Source organism: Eriocheir sinensis, chromosome 63 (genome assembly GCF_024679095.1).
Source record: "Eriocheir sinensis breed Jianghai 21 chromosome 63, ASM2467909v1, whole genome shotgun sequence".
Classification (NCBI taxonomy): Eukaryota; Metazoa; Arthropoda; class Malacostraca; order Decapoda; family Varunidae; genus Eriocheir; species Eriocheir sinensis.
In genome coordinates, this window is record NC_066571.1 from 10019791 (window position 1) to 10035846 (window position 16056).

Consider the following 16056-nt stretch of genomic DNA (forward strand, 5'->3'; position numbering starts at 1 on the left):
TAAAAAAAAAAAATTCTATATATATCCTACATATATTTTTCCCGACCAGCAGGTATCGCGTTTGGACATTTGGCACCAAACAATAACCTGTATTCCGGAACCCCGAGGTAGAAAAATACAACGAGTTCACTAGGGGATAGTACCTCTTTGATAGTTCTCCGAGTGGCCGCGTGTGGCGCTGCACGTATAGCCAGACTGTCTATTGCAGCCACGCCGGGGACTTTTTCGTACTAACTGCACGACCTGAATAACGGGGGATCGCGGCGAGGCCTTTGAGGCGAATATCAACACTCTTAAAAGCCCTGCGCCGCCCGCCGCCCGCCGCCCTTGCGAGTACGTGAGGTGGAATTCAACTTGGTGGAATGCAAGGAACTTTTTTCATTACAACACCAAACTCGGGCGGCTTTGTGCGGTCGCCTCGGCTGTGGCGGCGCCCCGAGGCTCCATTGTAAGCTCACCTCGCGGGGCGCCGGCGTGCACGGCAAGCAGAGGGAATACATGAGTGGGTAAGACCTTGAAGCCTTGCCGGGCCGTGCTTGTGTCTGAGGCTGGCTGGCTAACGTTATTATCAACGAAGCGGCAGATCGGAATGGCCGTCACTTACGATTAGTGAGGCGGCGGTCTGGCGGGCAGGACTGAGCACATGAGACGGGTGGAACTACTGGGGGCTGCCTGGGACCCATATTAGGATGTGTTGTTGCTTTTTCGTAGCAAGGGAGGCAGTTCAAGGACAAAAAATTAAAAAAAAGTACAAGAAAGACCCCTAAGCGCTGCCCCACTAAAAGAAAACAAGAATGAGAGGCGAGAAGTCAATTTCGGATAGAGCGGTGCCTCGCCAACCAGTAACGGAACATCTTTCATACCCCGACAGGAATCACCAGGCTACGTCCGGGCGGATCACGTGTCCCCTTCACCCACCGCGAGAGAGACCACAAAGACCCGCTCTCTGCATCTTCCTGACTGAAGGGAGGGAGCCATCCCATCCCCAGCAGCAGTCACGCCCTCCCAACCTTTCCCATCATCACCGCCATCCCTCACTTCTCCCTCTTCTGCCTCTCCCCGTCTAGTGAATCTGCGCGCGTGAAACTCCTTGGACACCGCCGACCATTGCTAAGTATCTGACAAAGTATCTGAAGAATGCCTCGCGCGGCTGTCCCGCTCTGGAAGGGTCTGGTGGCCTGCTGCTCTTGGTCTTGTTGGGTCGTAGGGAGTATGTAGCATGAGCCAGATAAACACCCACCACCACCACCACAACAACAACAACCGCTGACTGACTGACTGACTTCTTCGCGTCTGCCCTCACCCGCCAACTCCCTGCACCCCTATCTCCCCGCCCCACCCTCCTACCATTGCGCCCCCACCCTCCCACTGGCATATGATATCACGGAGGCAGGAGAACACGCATCAACCGAGCCAGAATAAAGGGGGGGCGATATTCAGGTCTTCTCCCCTCCCTTTGATCTATAGAGGTCAGTTTCTAAGATTCTTCGAGGTATTGAGTACTGAAAGTGTCATAATTTTCGTCGTTTACTTAAGTCTTGCGAGAAAGGTGTGTATTTTTCCTTGACCTGACTTGACCTGACATGACCTGGCCCTCACTTGTCTCGCTAACCTTATCACTGTTCACGGTTTCAAAGTTCAGCTTGGAAAAAAAAATGTACAGGGTAAGGTATGTATATCCCTGACCTGACATGACCTGCCCCTCACTTCTCTCGCTAACCTTATCACTGTTCACGGTTTCAAATATCAGCTTGGAAGAAAAAAATGTACGGGGTAATTACAGTGTCATTAGCAGCAAACGAGTCGCTGATCAGATGGACGAAATTTTGTCAGACGCGAGCTGAAAATTTTGTGTATATATATATATATTTTTTTTTTGCCAAATTGATGAATGAAATGACTCGAAATGAAAGTGACGGTTTTCTTTCGCTTTGTCCTGTCCTTCCATCTCGATCTTTACTTTCTTTATCCTGAGAGAGAGAGAGAGAGAGAGAGAGAGAGAGTATATAGTATTGGTTACGGAATGCTATACAACCAGACCCTCTCCTGACCTTCACCATCATAAACTGGATAATCTACACACCGTTGATCATAATTAAATCAAACAAATAAGGGGAATAGATGGGTCGAGCTAACACTTGACAATGCAATAATAACGACAGTATTAAACACGATCACCGCGAACACACATTTTTTTTACAGTAAAGGAAGCAGCTCAAGGGCAAAAATAAATAATCATGAAAGAAAAAACACACTAAACACTGCCCCTATAAAAATGAGTTTACAAGAGTGGCCAAAGGAGAGGTCAATATCTGGAGGAGAGGTGTCTCGTTACTCTAATCTTCTGCAATAGTCCCTCTTCAACACCCGTTCTCGTGAGCATTAAACCTTTCACGGGAGGAATAAGAGACCCGCTGAGGCTGAAAGGGAGGGGGTGGGAAAGCAATAGGGGTAGAAAAGAGATGAGGAAAAGGAAGCAAAGGAAAGAAGGGGAAAAAACGTCCTGAGTCCTGAAAAAAAAACGTTCTGAGTCCTGGAAAAAAAACGTTCTGAGTCCTGGAAAAAAAAACATTCTGAGTCCTGTGGAAAAAACTTTTTGAGTCCTGGAAAAAAAATGAGTCCTGGGGAAAAAAACGTTTTGAGTCCTGGGGAAAAAAAACACATTCTGAGTCCTGGGGGAAAAAAAACGTTTTGAGTCCTGGGGAAAAAAGACATTCTGAATCTTGGGAAAAAAACGTTTTGAGTCCTGGAAAGTAGTAATCAAGCACCCACTGGAACTGAAAGGCGGATAGGGACACATTAGGGACAGAAAAGAGTGGAGGAAAGGGACTGAAAGTGGGAGGAGGCACTAGAGGTAGAGAAGGGAGGAGGAAAGGGAAGAAAAGGTAGGAAGGAAGAAAAATCTGAGTCCGGGATTGTAATAAGCAGACGCGAGGGTTATGGACGCCGGGGTAATATCCAGCTGGCAAACAAGACGGGTCCCTCATAACGCCTTGGGGCCGCGCTAAACCTGCCACTCTTGACTCTCCCCCCGCAATCACGGCCGTCAGGAGGACTAATAGAGGCTTTTATTATGGAGCCAATGCGTCTGAAGCCCCGGCGCCGCTAACATGTCGAGGTATAGCGTATAGTAACAGGACGCCCAGACAGGCCCAGTACTTATATTTGACTCTCGCAGAAGTTGTAGCGATTTCCATGGGTAGTTTCATGACCCTGGCGGTAAGTTTTAAAGGGCTCCTGCGCCTTGAACGTTAGGAAGGTATTCTTAGACGTTTCCTTCTCTTATATCAAGCATTTCCAAAAGCCATAAAGCAGATCAGTCGGGTTCTAATGAGTGTTTTTGTAGGTTCGTGGTATAGAAGAGGGGTCAAACTATCACCAGGATCACTAAATTACCCCCGGAAATCCTCAGAACTTCCACGAAAGCCTTGTTAAATATACGTGCTTGGGCGCCGAAATGTTTAAGAATACAGCCTTTAAAAACAATGCAGGGTGATGTGGGTATTGTGTACGTGTTTCTTGTATTACTGCAAATCACACCATGTATTTATTGCCTTGTGGTCGGGATGGTATGTTCTCTTCTCCTTTACTGTATACCTTTGCAACAATAAACCATAAATCAATCAATCCTTATCACAGGAGTTGCCGTTACAAAGGACTGACTTGTGAGAAATTCCAAGTCACCTGTGTGAATGCAAGGAGCTATAGATGGTCCGAGTCCCGCAGCGAAGTGTCTGATGTGTGACGGGTGTGGACGAGACTGTGTTGCGTGTTGTGCTGGTATGCGACAAGTATGGCAGAGAGAGAACGAAGATGATGCAGTTGTTTCTGAGTGAGATGGGACGTGCTGAGAGGACTGGAAGGGAGTGGATGGTGCTGCTGCTGGGGCTGAGTGGAGAGACGAATGGACGAGTGATTGAGGCAGTGAAAGAGTTATTGAAAGAAATGTAGCGTGCAAGATGTAGGAAGTAGTTTTTTTGTCCCTTTTACGTAGGATACTGTCTGTTCTACATGCTTGTTTTCTTTACATAGAAGCTGCCGTTATAAAGGCCTGACATGGGAGAAATTCCAAGTCACCTGTGACATCAAGATCAGGATCAAGATCAGCTCCTTCTAGGCTGACACCCCTGCCACGCCTCCCTGCCACACCCCCTGCCGCGCCCCCTGCCACACCATGAACCTGCGGTGCCTGCCTCGCCTGCTGCACCTGTCTCACAAGTAGGTGTAACTAGTCCTTCCTCAGCAGGTCAACGCTGGGAAGACGCCACACTGAAAATTAGCAAAACAATGAGATAATAAATACAGCACCTCCCGAGTTTGGCGCTGCTTTCTTCCTCAGGCATAAGGCTTCGCCCCCCTCGACCCCCTTCTATTTTGCGACGGAAAGGCAATACGGCCGTGCGTTGTGTGGACACCAAATACTTCATGTAGCACCAAGGTGTTCTGTGCTGTGAGACGGGCCACGTTCTGGAATAATACCGGGGATTGTTGTAATTTGAGTCAGGGAGAGCTCAAAAGTTTCCATCCTGACAAAGTAAACCGTGTGTGTGTGTGTGTGTGTGTGTGTGTGTGTGTGTGTGTGTGTGTGTGTGTGTGTGTGTTATTCACCACGGCCTCATCACTAGTGGGACTCACAATCGCCAGCAAATACCCTCCCAACGAGAGCAAGCCTCCTTATAGTCGATCGCTGGGTACTGCCGGGACCTCACACACCACACACCCCATCGCCCTTGCTCAAGGTGGCACAGTGACCACTCCTTGTTAGCAGAGAAATTGTGTCCCAAGTGGGGTTCCAACCTCCGCCTGTCGGGCCGTGAGCCTGGCAGCACGGCACTTTAACCAACTGAGCTATGGACTGGTGATATATTTTGTACAGTGTGTGTGTGTGTGTTTACATCATGCCACTAAAGTTATGATTATGGTTAGGCTTCCTTTTTTTTATTGGTAATTATGTACCCCAGCATCTGCCAAGAATGGTAGAAGATTTCACACTTGCTGCCCAAATCTTCAGTCAACCCTAACTTAAGCAACTTCAGTCAAGAGGAGCACCGGGGGCCAGCAATGGCCAATCAAGCATCATGCATCGTGGCAGTCACTGTATATGAAATTCGCCTGCACCGCCAATGGGGCCGGGGTCATTCAAGAGGCCCTTCAAGAGAGCCAGCTGGCATGATGGGCAGCACTTAGAAATAATTTTGCCTCTTTGCTTAGTCTCACAATGACATTCACCTTACAAAGTCTCACATATTATTTCTTTAATGTTTTACTGGTGTGTTATAAGTATCATGCCTAGCTGAGATGATATAAAATACTTTTCAGTAGGTAGTGTTATTGGGTGAGTGAGCACCATGCTTGACTATTCATTGCCTCTGCAGTGTCAGTTTTCTATCCCTCAGGTTATGTTAAAGGAGTCTGTTTGTATAAAAAGTCTTTTATCATGTATGCCCTCATATTATAGTTAAGGAATATGTACTTAATTGCCTAACTATATTTCATAGATGCACATGGTATTCCGTGGGTTCAGAGTTACTTTATCTTTTTTTAAGAAATGGACCTCAGGTGGTCAGAAAAATGTTTGCTGAGGGCTGCCTGCCAGATTTGCCCTTAGCAGCAGCAGCAGCAGCAAGAGTCAGATCCCTGCACATAGACAGAGCTGAGGACACACCTACAAAGACAGTCAGAGATAGTAAGTGAATATTCTGATTAGGTCTTGCAGCTATTTTAATAAATATTTAACTTTTTTTTGTTTTCCATCACTGCAACTGTATAATATTGCACCAAAATTATTCTACAGTAATATGCAGTCTTACAAGCAAGGTCGGGGCAGCTCACAGCTTTTCCGAGGCTGTGGACCGCAGTCATCTCCTCAAGCTGCTGCCACAGTCCCAGGAGGAGCTTCCGCCACGGACCATGAAGGTGAGCTTGAGTTATATCTACTTATATTATGGTCATGAGTTTTGGGAGGATCTTCAATAACTGCCAAACTGATGTGCATGATTCTGTTGCATGTGGATGTATTATTGTTTCAGTGTTGGTTCATCATGGTTACAGTGATCAGTGTTCCTTATTTAACAGCACATGCCCCTGAATGTGATATCATATTTCTCAGATTTAGTGAAGGAAAGGGACTTCACAAATGTGTTTGGGCATTGTTATTAAGAATTATCATATTAACATGTTTCCATAATGTATTTTAAAACTTTGTACATAGTCATGTTTATCATGTTTATAAATCATAAAGGGCAAGAGTAATTATATTTTAAATAATGCAGTTTGTTTAGATAGACAAATTGACATGCTTGCCCTCATTTGTTTATTTACATTTCAGCCATTAGAGCGAGGCTAACTCACCCTTATTTTATCTCCTATTTTAATACAAAATAGAAAAAATAATGTAAGTGGCCTGGCGTACCTTCACCCTCCCTTGCAGGACAGCTGGGATGCTGCCATCATCCCGCTTGGCTCCGAGAAGAGGCTGCGGGAGAAGTACGTCACCTTCATGGGAGGCGTGAGGGTGGGGCGCCTGCTGGAGGACCTTGACGTGTTTGCAGGTGAGTGGACAAGATTTGATTGGATTTTAGATTTGGTACGGTGTATAAAGTATAACACTTACATATATACCACATTACATGCCATGACCTGAAGATAACAAATGAAGGTGTTTTATAATTATAAACATTTATTTTCAGTGTGATCCTTGTTCCCAGCGACACTAAGCCGCAGTCACAAATTGATTACATCGATAATTCTTAAACATTAAATTTATGAATGTTGCATCATGTTAGGATAGCCTTCATTTCACTTCCAGTCTGGCTGTGCTACAAACACCTCAAGAACCCTCGTCAAACCCCAGACTTGCCCAGCCCATACAGCGTTGTCACGGCTCTGGTGGACCGCATTGACTTCAACCAAGGATGGTCCCTGCACCCAGAAAGGGACATCCGCATCTCCGGGCACGTGTCCTGGGCTGGCCGCTCCTCCATGGAGACCATCATCACCGTGGAGCAGCGAGTGGACCACACATGGCGGCAGGTGAGTGGATGCCCAGAGTGGAATTAATTTCACTGTTTGATTGTATAGAGTGGTATGGTAAATTATTTGAGTAAAGGAACATGATGAACTTGTATACTCGAGCAACCCTCACACCACAGTGTTTGGCAGGTGACCCGAGCAGTGTTTGTGATGGTTGCCCGGGACCCGCTCAACCAAGGGTCAGCAATAGTCAATCCACTAGTATGTGAAACCCCGGAGGAACAGAAGATCTTTCAAGCTGGTGAGGTAAACAAGCTGCACCGCAAGGTCCTCCAGGAGGAGAGCCTGTTCCGAGTCCCCCCCAATGAGACAGGTGTGTGTTTGACCAGTCTGTTCCTAACTTCCAAGGCATCAAAAGTGGAGAGTCTCCTGTAATGAACACCACTGAGTGCCTGGTAATGGCACTACCCTGTACCTTGTACCTGGAGGGGAAAGGTAGGGGAGAAGTTTGTGATAATGCTGCTCCCTCTTGTGGCTGAATGGGGAGAGAAGGGGAGAAGTCTTGGGTAATGGTGCTCCCCCTTGTTGCTGGCAGGGTGAAGTAAGGGCATATCCTTTGATAATGCCACTCCCCTTCACAACTAGAAGGGGAGTGTGGGGTTGAAGCACCATAGACAGGTTTGTTCCTATCCCTGAAAGTCAGTAACTTAAATGTCCATAATTAAGGAAGTCCCTCTACATGTTTGGTATGAATAAAAGTTAATAATTAACAGCAGAAAATAAACAGAAAAGAAAACATAATAACAGAATGCTCTCTACTTGCAGAAAAGACACTTGTTCATGAGCTCTTCATGTCGCTAGCCAACCCCAAAGAGCTGTCCTTCACCTCCAAGAATGTACCAGAGAATTCAATGTGGATGGAACAAACCAAGCTGAAGAACCTAATCATTTGCCACCCTGAGGTACACACACGCACACTCACATACACACACACATTTTACATAATATTTATTCTGTATCATGATTATTACCCTCATTTGTAATCTTGATATTTTCTATGCAGAGCTGTATATGTTATGGATAGAGATCTGATTATTGAGTTTATTTTTACTTCAGTATGCATGGTGATCTTCCCTTGAAATGTCTCAGTAGAACCAAATGGAACCCTAGATGTTTAGTCAGTCCTTTATTTGGCATGTCATTTCTTTAACCCGGTAGCAGCAGGGATCTTGTTTCTTAATGGTCCATTTAAGCAAGAAAAATGAGAAAAAATGATCACACACAAACCAGTTCATAATATATATCGAAGCATTTGTGATCAGCTTATGCATCATCTATTTTGGGGGGTTTATATCATGGCACAAATCTGGCCCATCGCTGCTACACGGTAAAGCCACAAATTTGGCCCGTCGCTTCTACCGGGTTAAAGGTGAGAAATGTGAGGCCCAGATATCTGCCCTCCCATTGTGTCAATAGAGACCCAAATTAAGATTAGTTTATGAATAGTATGTGTGACACTTACACCATTTTGATTTGTGTGATTGAAAAGTACTAACCATGTAGCTTGTTCCTCAGCACAGAAACCGGTTCAAGAAGGTGTTTGGAGGATTTATCATGCGGCAGGCGTATGAGCTAGGCTGGGCATGTGCCTTTACTATTAGGTTAGTAGCCCAGACAGCAGAACTTTTGATGACGCAATAATATAAAAAAGAAATACTTGCCCTGTGAGCGACTGCACTGTACCCTGCTAATCATCATCTTCAGTGTTTTGGTGAGAGTGGCGTGATTTTCACCTCTACGTGTATTGACCCAAGATCCTGTTGCTTAGTAGAATTCTTTCCCTTGGGTGATTTTCTGCCATGGCTTCTGCAGGACTTAAAGTCTTGGTAGTATCTATGCGTTTCATCCTGGTTACCATATTTGCTTTGTAGATACTATTAGAAATCTTACAGCATGGAATCAAATTATATAACAAAACTTTGATTTACTTTATATGTGAGATCCTCCTGATAGCTAGTTGAAGCTTGCCAAGATGACTTATCCACTTATATGTCGTGTGTGCCTTGCAGTCTTTTCTGTGTCCAGCCATCACTACTTGGCTTCAACAGGTGCAGAGCTATTGATGTTTCACAGTTGGATCACGTTTTTTGCTTTTTCTTGCAGAAACATCTTACACAAGCTGCTTGTCATAGTGTGCTGGAAATCTCTATTTCTTTTCTTTCAGTCAAAAAATATCTTCAACAAAATCTTTGGTGGATTCTTGATGCGCAAGGCATTTGAGCTGGCCTGGGCCAATGCTCAGGTGTTTAGGTCAGTATAGCAGAACACACTGTTTGAGGGGGACTTGGTACTTTGGCATGTGGGTTGAGGAAACTGTGGGTACCCTTGGACATTCACCATACATATTTGTTTTGTGTATGTATGTATGTATGTCTGTATATATATATATATATATATATATATATATATATATATATATATATATATATATATATATATATATATATATATATATATATATATATATATATATATATATATATATATATATACACACACACACACACACACATACACAATAAACCCTCCCTTTAACAAACCACTTCAGTGAAATAGAAATGCCTTTGAACAGAATTTCTCTGCCCTCAGTAAACAGCGTCCAAGATGCCTACACATTGACGACATCATGTTCCGCAGGCCTGTGGAGGTTGGATCCCTGCTCTACCTCAACTCACAGGTAACAATGCCATGCACATTACATGATTCCAAGAGTTTTGAGGTTTGGCCAGGCTGTGGATGAACACAACTTGTTTTCTCCTGTCTTTTCTTGTCTCATGACTTCATTGGTACTTCTAGGGATATAATTTGGTCTTAGTCATACTCTTATGTCTGGATCTTACCCTCATAGGTGAGGGAAACTGAGTTGGTGCTGTGGCCATTGGCAATTTTTCCTTTGCCAGTTCAGTTTAGCAAAGAATTTTTAGGTCTAGTAATTTTTTAGTGATGAAGGAATAAGTATGTCCCATAAGTGTAATACAGCCCTGCCAAATGGGTGAGGTATAATGAGCTTGAGGTTATAATGATAGTCAGAGGTTGATGATAATATGAACCCCATCCTGCTTAAAATAGAGAACTAGCACTGAGATGAGGACCACCTTCACCTCCATTTTCCACACACACAGGATGGGGTTGACTAAGATTACTTGGAACATTTCTGCTGGATCACCTTTCTCTATCACTGCCAGGTGGTGTACACAGAAGGATGTCACATGCAAATCAGCACAAAGGCAAGTGTGATGGATGCAGCAACGTCGTCCAAAAACCTCACCAACATCTTCCACTTCACCTACGAGACAGACCAGCCCGTCCCCACCTCCATCCCCAAAACCTATCATGGTGAGATATTGTGTTTGTATGTATTTACCTAGTTGTGTGTGTGTGTGTGTGTATTACTTATTATTAAAGTTACTTCAAAACAAAATTGTACATCTTTATATTACTGCTACATACTTTTCCTGCACTTTCCTTGATTCTTTACCCACTGAAATTCTTTGGAAATAAGTGGAAAGTATATTATTCACATCTTTATTAATGTTTATGTATATAATTCCATGTAGGTTGCACTCACATGACTTAAAATAGAATGAACATGGAGTAGCACAACGTCTTGAGGAGCAGGCTAAATTTTAATATTCTGTGAACATCTCGCCCTCAGAGGCCATGCTGTACCTGGATGGCCGGCGTCACTACCAGCTGGTGAGGGGCGTGCGCAAGTTCTATGGCCAAGGAGAAACCAAATCAGACACTTCATTGTAGTCATTAGAGAAACTGCAATAACACACTGAAAATATCCGTAATGTCATTGGTAAGTCATTGGTGAGAATCTGAAATAACTCTTTCAGTGTTGCTCTTGTCAGTGTTGTTATTTGTAGACTTTTGTTGATTGTTATTTTTTAACACTGATCGCGTCTCAAGAAGTCTTAGTTTTCAGTTCAGCGTGTGTAGGTCAGCTCATGCAGGCAGAAAGTTGAGTTCATTCATAATTAACCCGGTAGCAGCGGGGATCATGTTTCTTAATGGTCCCTCCAAGCGAGAAAAATGAGAAAAAATCACCCCGCACACAAACGATTTCATAATATGTATTAAAGCATTTCTGATCAGATTATGTATCATCTATTTCGGGGGGTAAATATCATGGCACAAATTTGGCCCATCGCTGCTACACAGTGAAGCCACAAATTTGGCCTGTTGCTGCTACCGGGTTAAGAAAGTGTCTCTACATGTTTGGTATGAATAAAAGTTAATAATTAACAGCAGAAAATAAACAGAAAAGAAAACATGGTAAGTTAGCAGTTTCTCGTCAGTCTAGCCAAGCTGCATGGGATTCATTGTCCAGTCCCAAGATTATTTTTGGTTCCTTTTCATTGGGTAAACTCATGGATTGTTGTTTTTGTTTGCATTATGTCGTACAATTACTGAAAAGTGTTGTACGCTAAACATGCGAGGGCACTAGCTATGTGTGTCAAGAAGGTAACATAATTTGAGATAAAAAGATAATTAGGTATAGATAAGAGAAGCTTCAAACTTCATGAGGCATAATAGCATCCTTACTCTCTAGATACTCCAGGTTGAGGGTTCACCATAAAAAAGGAAAGTCAGTGTCTGAAGTCTGTGTCAGACTGTCCACTGGAGTGATCTGTAGGTCAAGAAGGGCTACACTGTCAGGCTTGAATATGATGTAACACTTTTGAAAGGCCCTTATCATAAATACTATTGATATCAGTGGAGGGATAAAAACCTGGAAAATAGTGATCACTTTTTATACAAAGTTACCTGCAACGACTGTGATAGGTTAAGTAGTCCTCAAGGTGCTGTGTCTGTGCTATTTGGTATCTCCTTGTTAATGTTCACCCAATGCCCTGTCTGTAATGTCATTAAATTATTGACAAAGGTCCATTGTTCCTTGCACCCTCACTCCAATAATAATTAAGGCATTCATTGGATCTTGTTTTACATTCATTAATCTTAACTCAGTTGTGTCAGCATTGTTCTGCAAAAGCCTTCATGTTTATGAAGGAGCTCTTCTTTCAGAATTGGAGTGAATGACTTCATCATGTGATAGTTATTTTTAACCTTAAATTAATTATTATCTATATACTTTAATTAAATATATTGCATGCATTCTTTTAAACAATTAGAGGAGAACCTCAAGCACCAGATTTAAAAAAAAAAAAGGAAGGAACTGCCAACCTTAGAGAGATTCTAGACCATCAAAGGAAGAAAAAGTGTAAAGGGAGGTGATCAAGGTACTGAAGAAAGGGGAGTCACTGGTGAGGGCAGCAGAAAAGACAGGGCTAAATGAAAAACAAGTGCCAATAAGTGCCAGAAAAAACATTCTATCTGCCTAATAAAGGAAAGGAGTAAAACAAATATTTGTTTTTTTTCATGAGTCAAGGAGAACGTCAGGAACATAACTCCTTTTATTTACTCTTCCTGTGGGAAGAAAAACAGTTCCTTATTTGACATTTTATTATCTGACAACTAGCATTGGAATGTAGCCCTTTCCAGTACTGGGGGTTGCCTGTATGTGAAATATTCCAAAATTGGCATGTCTTTACCCCCTCGTGGCATGAACAGCCTTCTAGTGCAGTACATCATGACCCATCGGCAGTAACAAGGTCAATGACCCTGGTATTGCCAATAATTGTTGGTCCACAACTCTGCCTGATACCTTGTCCATATAAGTGCTGAAAAGTGATGAGGCAAGGATGCAGCCCTGCCTCACCCCCGTCTTCACACTTCACTGCACTCTCACTCCCAGAGGACAGGCCTATTGATAAGATTACATGGAGTTGCAGGAAATTCGAGAATGTCCCACGATGCACTGAGTCAAATACCTTCTTGAGACCAATAGGCTGAAACCATCTGCTTGCATGACCAATAACCCCCATGGTGTAATATTTCCATACTTGGTTTCTTCATATTTAGATAATAAGATAAAAGGGGATTACGAATTAACAACGAGAGAGTTGAAACTGGTTGTTATTTCCTCTTTTTCCACTCGTTGCACTCCATTTTTTTGTTTTTTATCTCATCTACCATTTATAACCATTTATTGCGAATATGGCTAAAATTAGGGACTAGGTCGATGGGGGTTATATGATGTATGGTTTGGCTCGGTTAAGATGAGAGGGGGGCGGGTGGAGGGAGTGCGAAGCCCCTTCCCGTTAGGTAATGTTAGGTTTGGTTGGATTTGTTAAGTGATAGTTACGGCTCCACCACACGTTAGCTCATGAACGTGCCGAGGGATGAGCTCTGCCCACCTCTGGCAACGTAGAGCGCGAGCTGCGATTGGCTGGAATCACCCCAGGCCATACACTTGAATTCATCTCGAGAATATATGCTTGGAGCTTACAGGTTCCCTCAAGCCTTTATCAGCGACGAGCTTACAAAGGCAGATTAGGACCCAGTTGCAATAAAAAAATAACAGTATAGCTAATTATCCCCTGAGCATCGACGCGTTATTTCGATCGAATCTTCATCTGCAATGAATTTTGAATCTGCTTCACTTACTGTGGTTTAGATGTATCATGACTCAAAACGTGTGTGTGTGTGTGCGTCAGATCGTGGACAAGAGTGAGTGATTGATTGATTGTAATGATTATATATACAACGTATATTTTTATTCAGAAGTACAGATTAATTTAGACACGAAAATAAGTTAATTTTTCTCACTTAAAATTTGTACAGCGCTGCCTTCCATTGGTTAAAGAAAAATGTTAAAGCTTAGAATCACAACAAATCTTTTTTTTGTGTGATTTGATCATCTTGAAAAGTTTGGTTGGAAAGTTATCTTCAACTATTGTCTGAACATTATTTTTCTGTAAATTGAAGATATTTTCTAATTAAGAAACCGGAACAGTTGTCAGTCTGCGCCCAGCAGACACGTAGTCACCAGCTGCCCTGCCACTCAGCGAGGTTATGTTGGCTGCAGTGAAGTTGTTTAAAACAGTGTTGCGTAGGACGGTGCTTCACCCAAATCTGTTCAGAGTGACATCATTTGTTGGTATCGACTGATGACGAAGTTCAGTTCATAAGCACTGATTTCCTTCTCGAGAGCTAAGCCAACAGAATTTGGTTAGTAGTGTTTTGAGGTCAATTCTTGCTTGCTTAGAAGCACTTCCTGTGGACGATTGAGGGGCCAGACTCATCGTACTCCTGCTTGCTGATCCAGAGCTGCTGGAAGGTGGAGAGGGAGGCGAGGATGGAGCCGCCGATCCAGACGGAGTACTTGCGCTCTGGGGGAGCAATGATCTTGATCTTCATGGTGGAGGGCGCGAGAGCAGTGATTTCCTTCTGCATCCTGTCGGCGATGCCGGGGTACATGGTGGTGCCTCCGGAGAGCACGGTGTTGGCGTACAGGTCCTTACGGATGTCCACATCGCACTTCATGATGGAGTTGTACACGGTCTCGTGAATGCCAACATTTTCCAGGCCAAGGAAGGAAGGCTGGAAGAGCGCCTCGGGGCAGCGGAACCTCTCGTTGCCGATGGTGATGACCTGGCCGTCAGGCAGTTCGTAGGACTTCTCCAGCGAAGAGGACTGGACAGACGTGGCCATTTCCTCCTCGAAGTCGAGGGCCACGTAGCAGAGCTTTTCCTTGATGTCTCGCACGATTTCACGCTCGGCGGTGGTCGTGAAGGTGTGGCCTCGCTCCGTCAGGATGGTCATCAGGTAGTCTGTGAGGTCACGGCCTGCCAGGTCGAGACGCAGGATGGCGTGGGGCAGGGCGTAGCCCTCGTAGATGGGCACGGTGTGGGAGACGCCGTCACCAGAGTCGAGCACGATGCCGGTGGTACGGCCGGAGGCGTACAGGGACAGCACGGCCTGGATGGAGACGTACATGGCGGGGGTGTTGAAGGTCTCGAACATGATCTGGGTCATCTTTTCGCGGTTGGCCTTGGGGTTGAGAGGCGCCTCCGTGAGCAGGACGGGGTGCTCCTCGGGGGCCACACGCAGCTCGTTGTAGAAGGTGTGGTGCCAGATCTTCTCCATGTCGTCCCAGTTGGTGACGATGCCGTGCTCGATGGGGTATTTGAGGGTGAGGATACCTCGCTTGCTCTGTGCCTCGTCACCCACATAGGAGTCCTTCTGGCCCATGCCCACCATCACACCCTAAGAAGAAAACGGCGTTTAAAGTGACAGACTAACTGTGGGCATGTCGAGTTCGTCCGACTTTATCTCAACAGGGATGTTTTAGTGCAATCTTTAACGGACTTACGTGGTGGCGGGGTCGGCCGACGATGGAGGGGAAGACGGCGCGGGGGGCGTCGTCGCCGGCGAACCCGGCCTTGCACATGCCGGAGCCATTGTCCACAACCAGGGCGGCAACCTCGTCGTCACACATTTTGAGTGATTTGTCTATATAAGGGAAAGCAATACCTATTAGTATGACATAGTTCAATGATACGTTTAGTCGGTTAGAAATGTCTCCCGTTATATTCAACACAACAGTAAGTCAAACAGACTGAAACCAAATATTGATCAAAGAAACAAGCATATGGGGTCATGTCAGAGTCGGTAGTGATGACTCCGTATAGACGAAAGGTACGTGTTCAAACCTTAAGGTGTTGGTGGTGATGACAAGGGCGGCTGGCGAGCGTGTTGTCGCGGGCAGTTGTGGGCAGTGACTGCTGCGTCTCTCTCCGACAGGCGCTGCGTGCCCTCCTGCCCCGCGGCTTATCACCCACCGTTCACAAATCATTACCATATATGGAAACATTTGGGCGTTTATCGTGTTGGTATTTGCTGATCCCGTGGGTGTGATATTGCAACGCGTGTTAGATATCTCTGACATTAATTAAAATTTCTCAATACCCTGTCATGGATTTTTTTAATTTACTCAAGATTCCCCAGGTGGGTAGCTACGCAGTAAAGGAGACGCTCTGTTCCTTTCATAAGTTGGAATGGCAAGAGTAATTTAATCGTAAGGTTTGCAATGGGGTCGTTTGTTACCCCTGAGTGGGCGGGAGGTGTTGGTGAGGTGTGAGTGAAATCTCGGTAAACAGCAATTTGTTGATGTGT

At 44.6% G+C, this 16056-nt stretch overlaps 2 protein-coding genes across 3 annotated transcripts; one reads left to right on the top strand and one right to left on the bottom strand.

Annotated features, from left to right (window-relative positions):
* Window positions 1-4053: 4053 nt before the first annotated feature.
* LOC126987016 (acyl-coenzyme A thioesterase 9, mitochondrial-like) lies at window positions 4054-11923 on the top strand. Of its 2 annotated transcripts, none has more exons than XM_050843650.1 (11): window positions 4054-4218; window positions 5547-5686; window positions 5795-5916; window positions 6431-6551; window positions 6809-7032; window positions 7162-7345; window positions 7798-7934; window positions 8548-8633; window positions 9622-9709; window positions 10218-10368; window positions 10688-11923. In XM_050843650.1, exons 1-11 carry the CDS (start codon window positions 4175-4177, stop codon window positions 10786-10788), a joined length of 1398 nt encoding a protein of 465 aa, XP_050699607.1. In that variant the 5' UTR covers window positions 4054-4174; the 3' UTR covers window positions 10789-11923. The 2 variants fall into 2 exon arrangements, with proteins under 2 accessions (XP_050699607.1, XP_050699608.1); XM_050843651.1 differs by lacking the exon at window positions 8548-8633 and adding an exon at window positions 9197-9282.
* A 1710-nt stretch (window positions 11924-13633) lies between these two features.
* Window positions 13634-15662, bottom strand: LOC126987017 (actin-3-like). The gene is made up of 3 exons (XM_050843652.1): window positions 15594-15662; window positions 15254-15393; window positions 13634-15147 (listed from the first exon to the last, which is right to left on the bottom strand). Exons 2-3 carry the CDS (start codon window positions 15377-15379, stop codon window positions 14143-14145), a joined length of 1131 nt encoding a protein of 376 aa, XP_050699609.1. The 5' UTR covers window positions 15380-15393; window positions 15594-15662; the 3' UTR covers window positions 13634-14142.
* Window positions 15663-16056: the final 394 nt, after the last annotated feature.